Consider the following 19,882-nt stretch of genomic DNA (forward strand, 5'->3'; position numbering starts at 1 on the left):
GGCAGAGAGGCAGGTAGGGAGAGACGGAGGGAGGCAGGCAGAGAGGCAGGTAGGGAGAGACGGAGGGAGGCAGGCAGAGAGGCAGGTAGGGAGTGACGGAGGGAGGCAGGCAGAGAGGCAGGTAGGGAGTGACGGAGGGAGGCAGGCAGAGAGGCAGGTAGGGAGAGACGGAGGGAGGCAGGCAGAGAGGCAGGTAGGGAGAGACGGAGGGAGGCAGGCAGAGAGGCAGGTAGGGAGAGACGGAGGGAGGCAGGCAGAGGCAGGCAGGTAGGGAGGCAGGCAGAGGGCGGAGGGAGGCAGGCAGAGAGGCAGGTAGGGAGAGACGGAGGGAGGCAGGCAGAGAGGCAGGTAGGGAGAGACGGAGGGAGGCAGGCAGAGAGGCAGGTAGGGAGTGACGGAGGGAGGTAGGCAGACAGGAAGGGAGGCAAAGAGGCACGCAGGGAGGCAGCCATCTGCAGCTGGCCCATATTTCACCCTGTCTGGCTCCGCTCGCTGGGCGAATTCCTCTGGGTTGTCACGGCGATGTCTCCCGGCTGGGTGATTTATTTCCCATCACTATGCTCGAGGGCCACCGGAGGACCCCATAGCAAACCCCTCGCATACGTCCCCCCCTCACCCACTGCCACCATGACCAAGCTGAAAGCAGGCAGAGCTGAGGGACTCACTATCCTCAGACCAGATCTGTAGGAGCTTACGTCTCTATCAGACATGCAGTCTGGCCACCATACAGGATGCAAACATCAAACCTGACAGTGTCCCTGACTGTCTCACTACTACCACTTCACAATGTAGTGGATCAGCCTGTTGTTGTAACTGGGCCACACTTCACATATAAAGCCACATATCACTCACTGTATATACTTGCACATAGACACAGACATGGCCACGTAGGCAGACGATTTTAGAGTAATTACGGATATTATCCCTATGGAGCTTGGTACTGAAGATTCCTGGAAATGGCAACGGCACACAAACATACACACATGCAAAAACACTCCCACACACCGCCACATTAACCTCTTCCTGAGAAAAGGTCAAAAAGGTTCCATTAGCATGGGGACTCTCTCTGGGTGTTGCTCATCACTCACCAAAGGGCTCTGTGTCTCCACTCTATCAACAGTGACATGTTCTGAGGCTGTTGCTAGGAGACAGCAGTGCTGCAGGGCATGTAAACAGGGTAGGCACAAGGCTTAGTGCCCCGTTACCACCAGCTCTACTACTCTACCATTATTCTCTGTCATGTCCTCCTCCCTAAACCCTCTCAATTACCGCTGACCTCTAAATGCGCACGCACACACACACACACACACACACACACACACACACACACACACACACACACACACACACACACACACACACACACACACACACACACACACACACACACACACACACACACACACACACACACACACACACACACACACACACACACACACACACACACACACACACACACACACACACACGGACACACACGGACACACACGGACACACACGGACACACACGGAGACACACGGACAGCACACACTCACACACACTGCTGCTAGTCCCAGTGCCCCAGATTGAATGAGAATGAGCCTGACTCTCCAGAGAATAGAAGTTTCCTCACAGCCAGTGACTGCAATAGTATGAAATCTAGGACAGATGCAGAGAGACAGTAAACATTCTGGTGCTATTAAATCATCTGTTGTGGACTCATGCACAGATTCACATTCACCAATACATCTGTAAACATCCTGGCAAACACATTGGGATGCTCATATCCTGGCAACAAAGTCGATATAGTCAATAGGGGGGGTTAGTTAATCTCTGATATTAATCTGTTTCTTTTTATAGTGAGCATAAACAGCTCACCTCATTGCGTTGGGAGATAAAGTGCTCCTTTGTCTATTGTACTGTGAGCACAATGGCCATTGTAACTGGGGAATTGAGTTTCAGGCTCAGCAGGTGTGTCTGTTTCTCCCCTCGGCCTGTACTGTCTTAATCCACTAATATAGCTCAGCCAACACTCCTGGGAGCAGGGAGAGGTTTTGTCAAGGAGTGAAATGCATGCCAGCAGACACCAGCACAGGCGTGCACACAGATGGGTGGGAGGGCACAGACAGACAGACAGACACGCATGGACACATTCTCTCTCTCTGCCTCTCCCTCGCTCCTCTTTCACTGTCTCGCTACTCTTTCTCTCTCACACACATACAAACACACACGCATAGTGCCATTGAGCAGGAGAGGAGAACCTGGAGTGTGTTCTCCAGACATCTGCTGTGTATCTGCTGGAACCACGTAACAACTCTCCCTGAGGACAAACCAAGCCAGCCAGCTCCTACTGAGTGTCTCGCCTGGACAAGGAGATAAACTATCTACACACTGAAGAAAACTTACCTCATGCTCGCACGCACATGTGTGTGTCTGTACACTCCCCTCTGTATTTATTTGGACAGTGAAGCTAAAATGTTTTAATTTCTCTCTCAACTCCAGCATTTTGGATTTGAGATAAAAACTAATTATATGAAGGTGACAACAGAATGTCACCTTTTATTGGATGGCATTTTCATTCATATCTGTTTTACCTTTAAGAAATGAAATCACTTCATGTATCTAGTCCCCCCATTTGAAGAAGTCATAAGTATTTTGACAAATTCACATATAGTGTATTGCCAATAACGGGAGGTTAGCATGTTTTGGGGGGTATGATCTTTGTGCCTCTAACTTTCTCACTCATCATTATTCATGATTAATTCATGATTATCCATAATAATGGTAGCATCCACATTAATGTGGAAGTGCTAAACATATTCTATTCTTATTTACAATCAAAGTGACTTCGAAATGACACAAAACATGATTCACCTTTCTGTTCTTATTGGGCAAAATAAATCTGAAACACATCCAAACCAAATTGCAAATGCATCCAACAAGTGTGTAGAGTCACAAGCTTGATGTAGTCATTGTGTGCTAGGAATATGGGACCAAATACTACAGGTTTTACTACTAAACTACAGGTTAATTCGTCCAAATATGTATGACTTCTTCAAATGGGAGGACTAAATATATATAGTGCATTCATTTCTAAACAGTAATACAGATACAGTATGAAAATATCCTCAAATAAAAAGTTGAAATTCTGTACCGGCATCTCATGAAACATTTGATCTCAAATCCAAATCCAAAATCGAATTACTATGTATGTATGTGTGTTCTTGCTCACTATACATACACACACAGGAGCTTGTGTGTCTGTGAATCTGTGTTTAATTCATCCTATGAGGCCATCGGCTGATAGTGACGTCAGGTTTATGTTGTTACCGGCCATTACATTCACTACATACCGCTATCATTCCCCCTCCGGTCTCAGTGATTTACTCACCCCAGCAAGTTATTGATTCATAGCTGAGCCTCCCCTGAAAAACCCAAAGAACGGATGAAACCCAGTTAAGTCAAATCCAATGAAACTTTATTTCTCACATGCACAGAATACAACAAGTGTAGACCACCGTGAAATACTTACTTACAAGACCTTAATCAACAGTGCAGTTCAAGAAGTGTTTGTTAAGAAAATATTTACCAAATAAAGTAAAAAAATAATCAAAAGTAACACAATAAAATAACAATAACGAGGCTGTATACAGGAGGTACCGGTACAGAGTCAATGTGCGGGGGTACAGGCTAGTCGAGGTCATTTGTACATGTAGGTACAGTTGAAGTCGGACGTTTACATACACCCCAGCCAAATACATTTGAACTCAGTTTTTCAACAATTAATCTTAGTAAACATTCCCTGTCTTAGGTCAGTTAGGATCACCACTTTATTTTAAGAATGTGAAATGTCAGAATAATAGTAGCGAAAATAAAAAAATGTCAGCTTTTATTTATTTCATCACATTCCCAGTGGGTCAGAAGTTTACATACACTTAATTAGTATTTGGTAGCATTGCCTTTAAATTGTTTGACTTGGGTCAAACATTTTGGGTAACCTTCCACAAGCTTCCCACAATAAGTTGGGTGAATTGCACCAGTCCCTCCCCGTGCGGTACGGTTGGAATGGTGTTCTTCGGCTTCCAAAAAGTACGATCTTTGTCCCCATGTGCAGTTGCAAACTGTAGTCTGGCTTTTTTATGGCGGTTTTGGAGCAGTGGCTTCTTCCTTGCTGAGCGGCCTTTCAGGTTATGTTGATATAGGACCCGTTTTACTGTGGATATAGATACTTTTGTACCTGTTTCCTCCAGCATCTTCACAAGGTCCTTTGCTGTTGTTCTGGGATTGATTTGCACTTTTCATTCATTCAGTACATTCATCTGTAGGAGACAAAACGCGCCTTCTTCCTGAGCGGTATGACGGCTGTGTGATCCCATGGTGTTTATACTTGCATACTATTGTTTGTACAGATGAACGTGGCACCTTCAGGCGTTTGGAAATTTCTCCCAATTTCTTTCTTTTCTGAGGTCTTGGCTGATTTCTTTTGATTTTCCCATGATGTGAAGCAAAGAGGCACTGAGTTTGAAGATATGCCTTGAAATACATCCACAGGTACACCTCCAATTGACTCAAATGATGCCAATTAGCCTATCAGAAGCTTCTAAAGCAATGACATCATTTTCTGGAATTTTCCAAGCTATTTAAAGGCACAGTCAACTTAGTGTAACTTCTGACCCACTGGAATTGTGATACAGTGAATTATAAGTTAAATAATGTGTCCATCAACAATTGTTGGAAAAATTACTTGTGTCATGCATAAAGTAGATGTCCTAACCGACCTGCCAAAACTATAGTTTGTTAACAAGAAATGTGTGGAGTGGTTGAAATAGGATTTTAAAGACTCCATCCTAAGTGTATGTAAACTTCCGACTTCAACTGTAGGTGTGAAGTGATTGTAATAGATAATAAACAGCGAATAGCAGCAGTGTACAAAAAACAAATGGAGGAGGGGGAGGGGGTGTCAATATAAATAGTCCAGTGGCCATTTGATTAATTGTTCAGCAGTCTTATGGCTTGGGGGTAGAAGCTGTTAAGGAGACGTTTGGTCCTAGATGCTCCGGTACTGCTTGCCGTGCGGTAGCAGAGAAAACAGTCTATGACTTGGGTGACTGGAGTCAATTTTATGGGCTTTCCTCTGACACCGCCTATTATATAGGTCTTGGATGGCAGGAAGCTTGGCCTCAGTGATGTACTGAGCCGCATGGTCAGATGCCGAGCAGTTTCCATACCAGGCAGTGATGCAACCGGTCAGGATGCTCTTGATGATGCAGCTGTAAAACTTTTTGAGGATCTGGGGACCCATGCCAAATCTTTTCGGTCTCTTGAAGGGGAAAAAGTGTTGTCATGCTTCACGACTGTCTTGGTGTGTGATAGTTCGTTGGTGATGTGGTCACCAAGCAACGTGAAACTCTTGACCCGCTCCACTACAGCTCCGTCGATGTTAATGGGGGCCTGTTCGGCCTGCCTTTTCCTGTAGTCCACAATCAGCTCCTTTGTCTTGCTCACACTGAGGGAGAGGTTGTTGTTCTGGCACCACACTGCCAGGTGTCTGACCTCCTACCTATAGGCTGTCTCATTATTGTCGGTTATCAGGCCTATCACTGTTGTGTCATCAGCACACTTTATTTGACTCTTTGCAAACTGGAAACCACATGCATGCATTCATTGTAGCTGGGGATTTTAACAAGGCTAATCTGAAAACAAGACTCCCTAAATTGTATCAGCATATCGATTGCGCAACCAGGGCTGTTAAAACCAAGGATCATTGCTATTCTAACTTCTGCAACGCATATAAGGCCCTCCCCCGCCCTCCTTTCGGAAAAGCTGACCATTACTCCATTTTGTTTATTCTTGCCTACAGACAGAAGCTAAAACAAGAAGCTCCCGTGCTCAGGTCTGTTCAGCGCTGGTCCGACCAATCTGATTCCATGCTCCAAGACTGCTTCCATCACGTGGACTGGGATATGTTCTGCACTGTATCCAACAACAACATTGACGAATACGCTGATTCGGTGAGCGAGTTCATTAGAACGTGCATTGAAGATGTCGTTCCCATAGCAACGATTAAAACATTCCCAAACCAGAAACCGTGGATTGAAACTGAAAGCACGAACAACTGCTTTTAAACAGGGCAAGGTGAACGGAAACATGACCGAATACAAACAGTGTAGCTATTCCCTCCGCAAGGCAATCAAAAAAGCTAAGCGTCAGTAGAGTAGAGTCGCAATTCAACGGCTCAGACAAAAGAGGTATGTGGCAGGGTCTACAGTCAATTACGGATTACAAAAAGAAAACCAGCCCCGTCACGGACCAGGATGTCTTGCTCCCAGGCAGACTAAATAACTTTTTTGCCCGCTTTGCGGACAATACAGTGCCACTGACACGGCCCGCAACCAAAACATGTGGACTCTCCTTCACTGCAACCGACGTGAGAAAAACATTTAAACGTGTTAACCCTCGCAAGGCTGCAGGCCCAGACGGCATCCCCAGCCGCGCCCTTAGAGCATGAGCAGACCAGCTGGCTGGTGTGTTTACGGACATATTCAATCAATCCTTATCCCAGTCTGCTGTTCCCACATGCTTCAAGAGGGCCACCATTGTTCCTGTTCCCAAGAAAGCTAAGGTAACTGAGCTAAACGACTACCGCCCCGTAGCACTCACTTCCGTCATCATGAAGTGCTTTGAGAGACTAGTCAAGGACCATATCACCTCCACCCTACCTGACACCCTAGACCCACTCCAATTTGCTTACCGCCCAAATAGGTCCACAGACGATGCAATCACAATCACACTCAATCACACTGCACACTGCCCTAACCCATATCTGGACAAGAGGAATACCTATGTGAGAATGCTGTTCATCGACTACAGCTCAGCATTTAACCCCATAGTACCCTCCAAACTCGTCATCTAGCTCGAGACACTGCGTTTCGACCCCGCCCTGTGCCACTGGGTACTGGACTTCTTGACGATCCGCCCCCAGGTGGTTAGGGTAGGTAACAACATCTCCACCCCGCTGGCTGGGGGTGTGGCCCCACAAAGGTGCGTTCTGAGCCCTCTCCTGTACTCCCTGTTCACCCACGACTGCGTGGCCATGCACGCCTCCAACTCAATCATCAAGTTTGCGGACGACACTACAGTGGTAGGCTTGATTACCAACAACGACGAGACGTCCTACAGGGAGGAGGTGAGGGCCCTCGGAGTGTGGTGTCAGGAAAATAACCTCACACTCAACGTCAACAAAACTAAGGAGATGATTGTGGACTTCAGGAAACAGCAGAGGGAACATCCCCCTCTGCTAAATGACTTAAATGTAAATGTAAATGATGGGACAGTAGTGGAGAGGGTAGTACGTTTTAAGTTCCTCGGCGTACACATCACATACAAACTGAATTGGTCCACCCACACAGACAGCATCGTGAAGAAGGCGCAGCAGCGCCTCTTCAACCTCAGGAGGCTGAAGAAATTCACCAAAAGCACTCACAAACTTCTACAGATGCATAATCGATAGCATCCTGTCGAGCTGTATCACTGCCTGGTACGGCAACTGCTCCGCCCACAACCGTAAGGCTCTCCAGAGGGTAGTGAGGTCTGCACAACGCATCACCGGGGGCAAACTACCTGCCCTCCAGGACACCTTCACCACCCGATGTCACAGGAAGGCCATAAAGATCTTCAAGGACAACAACCACCCGAGCCACTGCCTGTTCACCCCGCTATCATCCAGAAGGCGAGGTCAGTACAGGTGCATGAAATCAAGGACTGAGAGACTGAAAAACAGCTTATATCTCAAGGCCATCAGACTGTTAAACAGCCACCACTAACATTGAGTGGCTGGTGCCAACACACTGACTCAACTCCAGGGAATTGGGAATGGGAATTGTTGAAAATTGTTGTAAAATGTATCACTAGCCACTTTAAACAATGCTAATATAATTAATATATTAATATAATGTTTACATACCCTACATTATTCATTTCATATGTATATGTATATTCAGTACTCTATATCATCTACTGCATCTTTATGTAATACATGTATCACTAGCCACTTTAAACTATGCCACTTTGTTTACATACCCTACATTACTCATAAATATATGCCATTTTAGCAGACGCTTTTATCCAAAGCGACTTACAGTCATGTGTGCATACATTCTACGTATGGGTGGTCCCGGGGATCGAACCCACTACCCTGGCGTTACAAGCGCCATGCTCTACCAACTGAGCTACAGAAGGACCACAATATTTATACACACACACCATCTACTGCATCTTGCCTTTGGCGTTCTGTACCATCACTCATTCATATCTTTATGTACATATTCTTTATCCCTATACACTTGTGTGTATAAGGTAGTAGTTTTGGAATTGTTAGGTTAGAGTACTTGTTGGTTATTACTGCATTGTCGGAACTAGAAGCACAAGCATTTCGCTACACTCGCATTAACATCTGCTAACCATGTGTATGTGACAAATACATTTTATTTGATTTTAATGATGCTGTTGGAGTCATGTTTGGCCATGCAGTCGTGAACAGGGAGTACAGGAGGGGACTAAGTACACACCCCTGAGTGGTCCCAGTGTTGAGGATCAGCGTGGCAGATGTGTTGTTGCCTACCCTTACCACTTGGGGGCGGCCCGTCAGGAAGTCCAGGATCCAGTTGCAGAGGGAGGTGTTTAGTCTCAGGGTCCTTAGCATAGTGATGAGCTTAGTGGGTACTATGGTGTTAAACGCTGAGCTGTAGTCAATGAACAGCATTCTTACATAGATGTGGAGTGCGATTGATAGATTAGAGTGCATCATCTGTGGATCTGTTGGAGCGGTATGCGAATTGGAGTGGATCTAGGGCAGGATGCTGTTGATGTGAGCTATGACCAGCTATTCAAAGCACTTCATGGCTACAGATGTGAGTGCTACGGGGTAATAATTTAGACAGGTTACCTTCGCTTTCTTGGGCACAGGGACTATAGTCGTCTGCTTGAAATATGTAGGTATTGCAGACTCGGTCAGGGACAGGTTGAAAATGTCAGTGAAGACACTTGCCAGTTGGTCCGCACATGCTTATGCTTTGAGTACACTTCCTGGTAATCCATCTGGCCCTGTGGCTTTGTGAATGTTTACCTGTTTAAAGTTCTTGCTCAAATCGGCTACCGAGAGCGTTCTTGTGCATGATTCAGTGTTGCTTGCCTCGAAGCGAGCATAAAAGGCTGGCTTCTGGGTTAAGCTGCATTTTGTCTTGAAGCAGTGTTGCTCGGCTCGGTTGTGTTTCCGAGGACGTACGGCTCTCGATATTCTCTCAAGAGTCCGTACAGGAGTATCAGTGATGGGACAAGACTAAACCACCAGTTGTATACCATGAAATTGGGGAGAAAATAAATAAATAAATAAAAAACAATAAAACAAATCCATGACTTCTGGTTGAGATATGTACGTACAGTCACTGTGGGGACGACGTCGTAAGATGCACTTATTGATGAAACCGATGACTGAGGTGATATACTCCTCAATGCCCTTGGATGAATGCCGAAACATGTTCCAGTCTGTGCTAGCTAAACAGTCCTGTAGCATAGCATCTGACCACTTCCGTATTGAGCAAGTCTTGTCTTGGTACTTCCTGCTTTATTTTTTGCTTGGAAGAAGGAATCAGGAGGATAGAATTATGGTCAGATTTGCAAAATGGAGGGCGAGGGAGAGCTTTGTATGCATCTCTATGTGTGGAGTAAAGGTGGTCTAGATTTTTTTCCCCTTTGGTTGCACATATGACATGCTGGTAGAAATGATGTACAACGGATTTGAAGTTATTCTGTGACAGAGTTGTTTTCACGTATTTACTGTATACATTCATGTTTTGTCTCCCTGTTTTGTGTGTGTTACCTGTCAGTAGCAATGGAGGATCCTGAGAGGAGGAAGGGGAGGACCATCCTCCTCAGTGAATTTCATACAAATAAAAATGGGAAAACATTGAAAAAGTTACCCTTTCTAGATTAAACTTTACTAAATATGTTCGCATGTCACCAAATAATTGATTAAAACACACTGTTTTGCAATGAAGGTCTATAGTAGCCTCAACAGCACTCTGTAGGGTAGCACAGCTAGCTTCTGTCCTCCTCTTGGTACGTTGACTTCAATACAAATCCTTGGAGGCTCGTTTCTCACCCCCTTCCATAGAATAACACAGTAATTATGAACACTTCCAGAGGACGTCCTCCAATCTATCAGAGCTCTTGCAGCATGAACTGACATGTTGTCCACCCAATCAAAGAATCAGAGAATTAATCTAGTTCTGAAAGCATAAGCTACAGTTAGCTAGCACTGCAGTGCATACAATGTGGTGAGTAGTTGACTCAAAGACAGAGAAAGACAATGGTTGAACAGTTTTCAAATAAAAAATGTCAAAAATGAAGGAGAAGCAAGGGAGAGAGAAAGAGAGACATTTCATAAAATGTTTTCACTTTCCTTAGCTAGCAAATGCAGCTGGCTAGTTTAGTTACTCAAACACCTGGCTCAAACAGAGGGATGCTATGTTAGCTAGTTGGCTATGAATATACAACACAACACTGGAACTCTTCCATGTCAAGGTAAGCTTTTGGTTTTTTTTAATTTATTGCCACCGGTCTAACTGCTTACTGACTATACACGGTAACGTTTCTGCATGATTGTAGCGGGTTTACTAACACATTAGTTCTATTAGCTATGTTGACTAGGTCATTACTTTAGCTAATATAGCTAATGATGTAGGCTGGGTGTAGCGGTTATGTCATGGTTTTGCTTGAAACGTTTTTCCGCCTGGTCACATACAGCAGATGTGTTGTTCATTGAAGTCCACAAACGAAGGGAAAAGGTGAGAGGAGGAGAGTGCATAGAGGCTAGAATGAATACACTGTGGCTGCTATGAAAGTGAACTGTGTTTATGCATGATCTGTGGTGTATTCATTTCACCAATTCTGTTGAAAAACATTTCTTAAACGGAAGCAAACAAAACAAGGATAGAAATACCAGAATTTGTCCAATATAAACTCTTGTTTGCAACTGTTGGACTAATGATTACATCCTAGATAAGCTAGATACAGGCAAGAGTGTGCAAGGCGGTATTGAATGTGTCATTGTCTGTCATCTCAAATTTTTGTCTCGACCTGTGCGCACTTACGTTGGAAACTTTATTTCGTAGGCTAGGTTGTAGCAACCTCATGATGGGTATCGGGAAATTTGAGTATCATGTAGTACCCTAAACCTATCTATGTTACATTGAACTGGGTGAATGGAATATGAATGACAGTCATCCAAAATGCAATAATACAAATAAGGCCATGCTCATGAAAAAATAAATAATAAAATCCTACTTCATCATAAACGGCACTGACCGCCATTGGTCAGTAGCAAGTGCAAGGTTTTGTAGATCTCCTGGAACAGAGCTGTGTGTTTGCATATGTGTGTGTGTGCACAAAAGCCTGTGTGTGTCTGTCTTTGTGTTTTAGGATACCTCACTCCCTCTGTCTTTATCTACATCTTCTCGTTCATTCCCTCTCTACCTCTTTGTCTTGACAGTAGCAGCTCTATCTGGTTTCTCTCTCTGTCTCCCTCTGCAGATGAGAGAGTGGACGTGGCCAGCACTCATGTTCCTTTTGGGAAGAGCCCAGCAGTCAGGGAGCCCCCATGGCACGTCCCCACTGCCCAACCCCCACCACAGGTAGCTGTGAGAGCTGCGGGTCACACCCCAACACCCCACCCAGCTATCACCATCACCCTCATCCTCCTGTCTGCCCTGGCATTACCATGGCACCCACTCTGAAACCCCCTCCGCTACTCACACCGACTGAGCACACATGAGAGGTGGGGAGCATTCACAAGAAGGAAAAGCAGGAAGAGGAGGATGAGAAAAAGGACAAGAGGAGGAGCTCGCCAGCGAACCTGTTGCTTTCCCTCAGCTGCTCCCTGTTTGTTAATGGGAGCTGGGCTGCATGGCTGTGTTTGTGCGATGTAGGATGTGTCTCATAAAATCTCTCTCTCCCTTGCTGCCTTATCCACTGCTGCCTTCTCCACTGCTTTTTCCTCACTGCCTCCTCCTCTCTGGTTCTCTGGACTGCCTGGTCTGTTGACCATCAGATGTGGCCAGCTACACATCCCACTGCTCTCTAGTAGGGACAACCATGGTTCTGGTCGTTCTCCTGCGGTCCTTAGATTTAGGAACAGTAAAGTTCTCAAACAGTGCTGAACTGAAGAATGTAATCAGGGCCTAAAAAGACATCATTTCTCCTCACCTCTCTACACGCAAAGTCAACCGTCATGTTCTCTGGGGTCTCTCCATTTGTTACTTAGTTTGCATTTGTTTATGCCACCTGTTAATAGTCACCGAGCATACTATACATGTTTATATCGTCCCATGTGGGACTTATATTGTGTATTCATGTGTGGGTATTTGTTTGTGTGTGTTTATTTACCTATATTTACGTCTCTACATGTTTCGTGAAAAAGTATTTGCCCTTTTCTGATTTTCTCTATTTTTGCATATTTTTGATACGGAATGTTATCAGATCTTCAACCAAAAGCTAATGTTAGATAAAGGGAACCTGAGTTTACAAATAACAAAAACATTTATACTTATTTTATTTATTTAATTAACAAAGTTATGCAACACCCAATTCCCCTGTGTGAAAGGTAATTGCCCCCTTACACTCAATAACTAGTTCTGCCACCTTTAGCTGCAATGACTGCAACCAGATGCTTCCTGTAGTTGTTGGTCAGACTCTCACATCGCTGTGGAGGAATGTTAGCCCACTTTTGCATGCAGAACTGCTTTAACGCAGCGATATTTGTGAGTTTTCAAGCATGAACTGCTCGGTTCAAGTCCTGCCACAACATCTCAATAGGGATTAGCTCTGGACTTTGACTAGGCCATTCCAAAACGTCATATTTGTTGCATTTTAGCCATTTCATGTAGACTTGATTATGTGTTTTGGATCATTGTCTTACTGAATGACCCAGCTGCACTTCAGCTTCAGCTCGCAGAGGGATAGCCTGACATTCTCCTGTAGAATTCTCTGATACTGAGCAGAATTCATTGTTCCTTCTATTAAGTCATGTCGTCCAAGTCCTGAGGCAGCAAAGCATCCCCAAGCCATCACACTACCACCTCTATGCTTGACCATTGGTATGAGGTTCTAACTGTGGAATGCAGTGTTTGGTTTTTGCCAGGCAAAATGGGACCCATGTTGTCCAAAATGTTGACTCAAGTAAAAAGCACCTGTGTCATGTCCTGACCATAGAAAGCCTTTATTTTCTATGGTGGAGTAGGCGTGACTGGGGGGTGTTCTAGTTTATTATTTCTATGTGTAGTCTAGTTTTTGTATTTCTATGTTGGCCTGGTATGGTTCCCAATCAGAGGCAGCTGTCTATCGTTGTCTCCGATTGGGGATCATATTTAGGCAGCCTTTTCCCACCTGTTGTTTGTGGGATCTTGTTTTTGTATTGTTGCTTTTGAGCCCTTCAAGGCTGTATGTTTGTTTGTTTCTCTTTATTGTTTTGTTGCTGGTTCACATTTAAAATAAATATGATGAACCCAAATCACGCCGCGCCTTGGTCTACCCATTATGACGATCGTTACAACCAGGAAGCACCTGGATGAATATCAAGACTCTTGGAATAATGTTCTATGGATAGATGATTTAAAAGTATAACTTTTTGGATGACATGGTTCCCATTATGCCTGGCAAAAACCAAACACTGCATTCCACAGTTAGAACCACGTACCAACGGTCAAGCATAGAGGTGGTAGTGTGATGGTTTGGGGATGCTTTGCTGCCTCCTTAATAGAAGGAACAATGAATTCTGCTCTGTATCAGAGAATTCTACAGGAGAACGTCAGGCTATCCATCTGCAAGCTGAAGCTGAAGTGCAGCTGGGTCATTCAGTAAGACAATGATCCATGTAATTGTTGTGTTATTTGTTCACTCAGGTTCCCTTGATCTAATATTAAGTTTTAGTTGAAGATTTGATAATCCATTATAAAAATGATGCAAAAGTAGAGACAAATAGAAAGGGGGAAAATACTTTTTCACGGCACTGTCTGTGTTTCTTTACCTATCATTTTCTTTCATTTTAAAACATGTAATAATGGCTTGTACGGTACTAGAACTGACCTACTAGACAAATGTAAATACACATATTTATGTAAATATACAGTTTGTACTGTATAAGGATAGGATGACAAGGGCTTAATTGGAGTTGTTGCTGTGGAAATATAAACTTCACCATATTATTTTGCTCGTGTGTTTTGATTGGCTCAAGCCCGAAAATATGTTCCCACACACTGACATCCTAGTTAACCTGCATCCATTGCATCGAGATCACCTCTATAATTAGGGCAAGTGTATACATGTATATATTTGAAGTCGCACACAATGCTGATTCATCTATGTTACATGTTTTATTACAGACGTTGCTCACTTTAAAGGGATGCTGCAAACACCTCCACCCTGCATGAAATTTTAGGTTTACCGATAAGCAAGTGTGTTTAACCTAGCCTAGTAAGGAAATAATATCTGCATAAACAAATTGCCTACAACTTAATAAAGACCCCACATGAAAAAATACAACAGTTCACTATAGAATACTACACTATAGAATTCTATATTATACTGTAGAATACTATACTACACACTAGATATTATCACGTTAGCCGATGTGATATGTATTGCGATCTTTTTTACGATTCTCACGATTCTATATGTATTGCGATTCGATACTGTGATTTTATTGCAATTGGATGTTCCAAACATATTGCTTACCATATATCTGCTGCAGATGGACAAGAGAGCCATGAGAAAATGAGTTTCATCAGTCATGGAAATAAAAGTGCTGAATACAAATTGGCTCCCTAATTTAAAAAGATGGAGAACAAGTTATGAAGGAAAAACACTGGAGTTTTGGTGCAGGTACAGCCAACTAGCGCATACATAATACTGCAATATTGTCAAAAACGATACTATATGTATCATCAAAAATAATATCCCGATATGTAACAATATCAATTTTGTCCCCCATCACTACTACACACTGTAGTATCCCTCAATCATGTGTAGTACTTACTATAGAATGTTGTAGTACACTGTAAAATACTAAAGTAGATACTACAGTAAAAAACACTAGTAAATACTACGTTAATGTCCGCAAAAACACTAACCCTTTTTAAACTATAGTAAATACTACAGTATCTTATTTGCATATACCCTGCCCATTCCCCTCCCCCATATCTGCAAATTCCCCTCCACCATATCACAATTTTTGCCACCCATAAATGAGAAACCGACATTCTATTTATAGACCATACAGTATATTGTGTAAGCTACAGGTTATTGTTCCTTACTATCCATTCAGACCCCAGTCCTATCTACCTACAGGTTATGGAAAATGTGCTCTTTTAGTATTTCTCCAGTATGTTTCCTGAAGGTGAAAGCTTCCACCTCTATGTTAAAGATAATTAAACAAAAACACTACAGTAAATACTAATCCTAGTAATGTCTGCAAAAACACTACAGTAAATACTACAGTATAGTACAGTCTGCAAAAAACTACATTAATTACTACAGTATATGCTACAGTTCTTTTACTATACTATAGTTTACTGTAAATACTACAGCAAATACTACAATGAATACTACAAAGTCTGCAAAAACACTACAGTGAATACTATAGTATTTATACCATAGTATACTTAAGCAATAAGTGTCCTTATGGTATATGACCAATATACCATGTCTAAGGGCCGACACAACGCGGTACCTAGATACTGCCTGTAGCTGTGGTATATTGGCCATATACCACAAACCCCCAAGGTGCCTTATTGCTATTATAAACTGGTTACCAACGTAAATAGAGCAGTAAAATGAAATGTTTTGTCATACCCGTGGTATACCACGGCTCTCAGACAATCAGCATTCAGGGCTCGAACCACCCAGTTTATAATTTTTAGGTGCGACCCCATGAAATCCATGTCTATCCATGTGGCTTTGAGCTGTTACTGGGAGACAGATTGTCCAATATTCTGCTATACTGGACAGCCATGTACCCTGTGACTCCCCTGTTGTTCTGAATTCCAGGTTCAATGGTACATAATGTACCTCATCACTCCTTCTACACTGCTTCTATACTTATTTCAATGTCAATGTTATGATATGATGTGATCTTGCTTTGCAACCCCTTTAAAATGCTGTAAATGTTCAGAGCCATTTGAGTGGCGACAGAACTGATATACTAGACTGGCCCTTTATCTTAAACGGATGGAGCCTTTGTCTGTAGACTCGCATGGACATTTAATAAACATATAACAGTCAACCTGACCATGATGTGCCAGTCTCTCTTTGCTCTCTTTGAGATCGTGTGAGATTGCATGAAAGACTGATTTGTTTTCCTCAAACTGTTCAAAGTGTTTGTCGAGGTACTTAGCCAAGCTGTTTCTGAGATAGTGTGGTGAGTAAGCACATGTTTAATTTCTGTCATAGTCATGCCTAGCCAAACCATCAATCTGTGAACAATATCATTATTTTCTCACCAACTATGACAGTATTTAATTTCCAACTCCAGTCCAGTACCCCCAACAGCACATGTTTGTTGTAGCCACAGACAAGCACACCCAATCATATACGGATTCTGTTGTTGGTACCAGAGGACTGGAGTTAGGAAACACTGCACTATGAGACAGTGCCCTTGCAGTATTGATATGAATATTGATAAAGGAAGTTGAATCTTGTAGGACGAGACTATCAGGGAAAATTCCCTTCTCAAACAAAGGGATTTTCTACAGTATATTTCCAGTACTGTGCTGGTGATTCTGCATTGATTTGCCAAACAGTGCATGTCTGTGTTGTTTCTGCCACTTAGTGCCTCTTGAGCTAAGCTGGGCTAGGCTGGGCAGGGCAGGACTGGGCTGGGCAGGCTGCCGCTGCTCATTGCCCTCTGGCCCTTCACCGGATTACTGTGATTTGATTGGCAACGGCTACTGCCAAGCCCCACAAGCTGGAGCCAATCACTGCCAGGCCCTGCTGGATAATAAATACATCTCTCACTGAATACCAAATAACCAGTGAGGCAGAACCCACACCACAAGGAGAGACAGAATGCTGGTTTTGTGTGCGTGCACGTCCAAGTGCGCCATCGCGGGCATGTTGATTTTGTCCACCCGCACCAGACACGATCAGGACACGCAGGTTGAAATATCAAAACAAACTCTGAACCAACTATATTAATTTGGGGACAGGTCCAAAAGCATTAAACATTTAAGGCAATTTAGCTAGCTAGCTTGCTGTTGCTAGCTAATTTGTCCTGGGATATAAACATTGGGTTGGTATTTTCCCTGAAATAAACAAGGTCCTCTACTCCGACAATGAATACACAGATAAAAGGTTAAACCAAGTTTGTTTATGGTCATCTCTCCTCCTTCAGGCTTCTTCTTTGGACTTTATATGGCAGTTGGCAACCAATTTAAAGGTGCATTACCACCACCAACTGGATTGGAGTGTGGACCTCAGTTCATCTTTCAATCACCCACTTGGGTATATACTCCTAAAAACCAATGAGGAGATGGGAGAGGCCGGACTTACAGCGCGTCACGCATCACAAATAAAACTGAGTTCTATTTTAGCGCCTAGCTACGCAGACGTTCGGAGTGCAATGCTTGAATGAAATGTATGTGTACATTCCTTTTGTAACGCTTGCGCACGTGAAGGCGAGTGGTGTGGTCAGCATGTTATAGTAGGTCGAAGTGCAACTCTGCGTGGTCTGACAAGTATATAACTTACCCACGTTTGATCAAATTCACAAATGCTACAAAAACCTTGAATCTCGAAGGTGAAATCCAATTCCGACTTGTTATGAAACAAGGCAGAAAAAAGTGTATTAATTTATGCCAATGGTTCAACTCAAGAGGTTATCTTAACATCTGATTTATATGACACCATGGCTGGACCTGGAGCTTGGCCAAAACCACCGACTGTCCTATCCAGGCCAGGTCACATACAGTTGAAGTTGGAAGTTTACATACACTTAGGTTGTAGTCATTAAAACTCATTTTTCAACCACTCCACAAATTTCTTGTTAACAAACTATAGTTTGGGCAAGTCGGTTAAAAATGACACAAGTCATCTTTCCAACAATTGTTGGTAGACACATTATTTAACTTATTTAACTGTATCACAATTCCAGTGGGTCAGAAGTTATACTAAGTTGACTGTGCCTTTAAACAGCTTGGAAAATTCCAAAAAATGATGTCATGGATTTAGAAGATTCGGATAGGCTAATTGACATAATTTCAGTCAATTGGAGATGTACCTGCGGATGTATTTCAATGCATATCTTCAAACTCAGTGCCTCTTTGCTTGACATCATGGGAAAATCAAAAGAAATCAGCCAAGACTTCAGAAAAAAAATTGTTGACCTCCACAAGTCTGGTTCATCCTTTGGAGAAATTTCCAAACACCTAAAGGTACTACGTTCATCTGTACAAACAATAGTACGCAAGTATAAACACTATGGGACCACAAAGCCATCATAATGCTCAAGAGGGAGATGCATTCTGTCTCCGAGAGATGAACGTACTTTGGTGCGAAAAGTGCAAATCAATCCCAGAACAACAGCAAAGGACTTTGTGAAGATGCTGGAGGAAACAGGTACAAAAGTATCTATGTCCACAGTAAAACGAGTTCTATATCGACATAACCTGAAAGGCCACTCAGCAAGGAAGAAGCCACTGTTCCAAAACCACCATAATAAAAGCCAGACTACGGTTTGCAACTGCCCATGGGGACAAAGATCGTACTTTTTGGAGAAATGTCCTCGGGTCTGATGAAACAAAAATATAATTGTTTGGCCATAATGACCAACATTATGTTTGGAGGAAAAAGGGGGTGGCTTGCAAGCCTAAGAACACCATTCCAACCATGAAGCAAGGGGGTGGCAGCATCATGTTGTGGGGGTGCTTTGCTGCAGGAGGGAAGGTGCACTTCAAAAATAGATGGCATCATGAGGATGGAAGATTATGTGGATATATTGAGGCAACATCTCAAGACATCAGTCAGGAAGTTAAAGCTTGGTCGCAAATGGGTCTTCCAAATGGACAATGACCCCAAGCATACTTACAAAGTTGTGGCAAAATGGCTTAAACCAGTTATGCATTAGGGGGCGCTATTAAATTTTTTGGATGAAAGACGTTCCCGTTTTAAACAAGATATTTTGTCACGAAAAGATGCTCAACTATGCATGTAATTGACCGCTTTGGAAAGAAAACACTCTGACGTTTCCAAAACTGCAATGATATTATCTGTGAGTGCCACAGAACTGATGCTACAGGCGAAACCAAGATTACATTTCAAACAGGAAATGCCCCAGATTTTGGAGGCGCTGTGTTCCAATGTCTCCTTATATGGCTGTGAATGCGCAAGGAATGAGCCTACACCTTCTGTCGTTTCCCCAAGGTGTCTGCAGCACTGTGATGTATTTGTAGGCATATCATTGGAAGATTGACCATAAAACACTACATTTACCAGGTGTCCGCTTGGTGTCCTCCGTCGAAATTATTGCGTAATCTCCAGCTGCATGCATTTTTCCATGTGGTTCAGAGGAGAAACCAAACTTCCACGAATTATATATCATCGAATAGATATGTGAAAAACACCTTGAGGATAAATTCTAAACAACGTTTGCCATGTTTCTGTCGATATTATGGAGTTAATTTTGAAAAAAAGTTTGGTGTTGTAATGACTGAATTTTCGTTTTTTTTCTTAGCCAAACGTGATGAACAAAACTGAGCGATTTCTCCTACACAAATAATCGTTTTGGAAAAACGGAACATTTGCTATCTAACTGAGAGTCTCCTCATTGAAAACATCCGAAGTTCTTCAAAGGTA

The 19,882-nt window shown here is 43.2% G+C and overlaps 1 protein-coding gene across 1 annotated transcript in view; it reads left to right on the top strand.

The window, feature by feature from the left end:
- LOC124037064 (glypican-5-like) overlaps window positions 1-12,547 on the top strand; it is a 136,029-nt gene extending 123,482 nt beyond the window's left edge. The window contains exon 9 of the mRNA XM_046351698.1: window positions 11,573-12,547. Coding sequence (XP_046207654.1) covers window positions 11,573-11,677 — 105 coding nt within the window. The 3' untranslated portion in view covers window positions 11,678-12,547. The remainder of the gene's footprint in view (window positions 1-11,572) is intronic.
- Window positions 12,548-19,882: the final 7,335 nt, after the last annotated feature.

The sequence above is a fragment of the Oncorhynchus gorbuscha genome, linkage group LG06 (genome assembly GCF_021184085.1).
Source record: "Oncorhynchus gorbuscha isolate QuinsamMale2020 ecotype Even-year linkage group LG06, OgorEven_v1.0, whole genome shotgun sequence".
Taxonomy (NCBI): domain Eukaryota; kingdom Metazoa; phylum Chordata; class Actinopteri; order Salmoniformes; family Salmonidae; genus Oncorhynchus; species Oncorhynchus gorbuscha.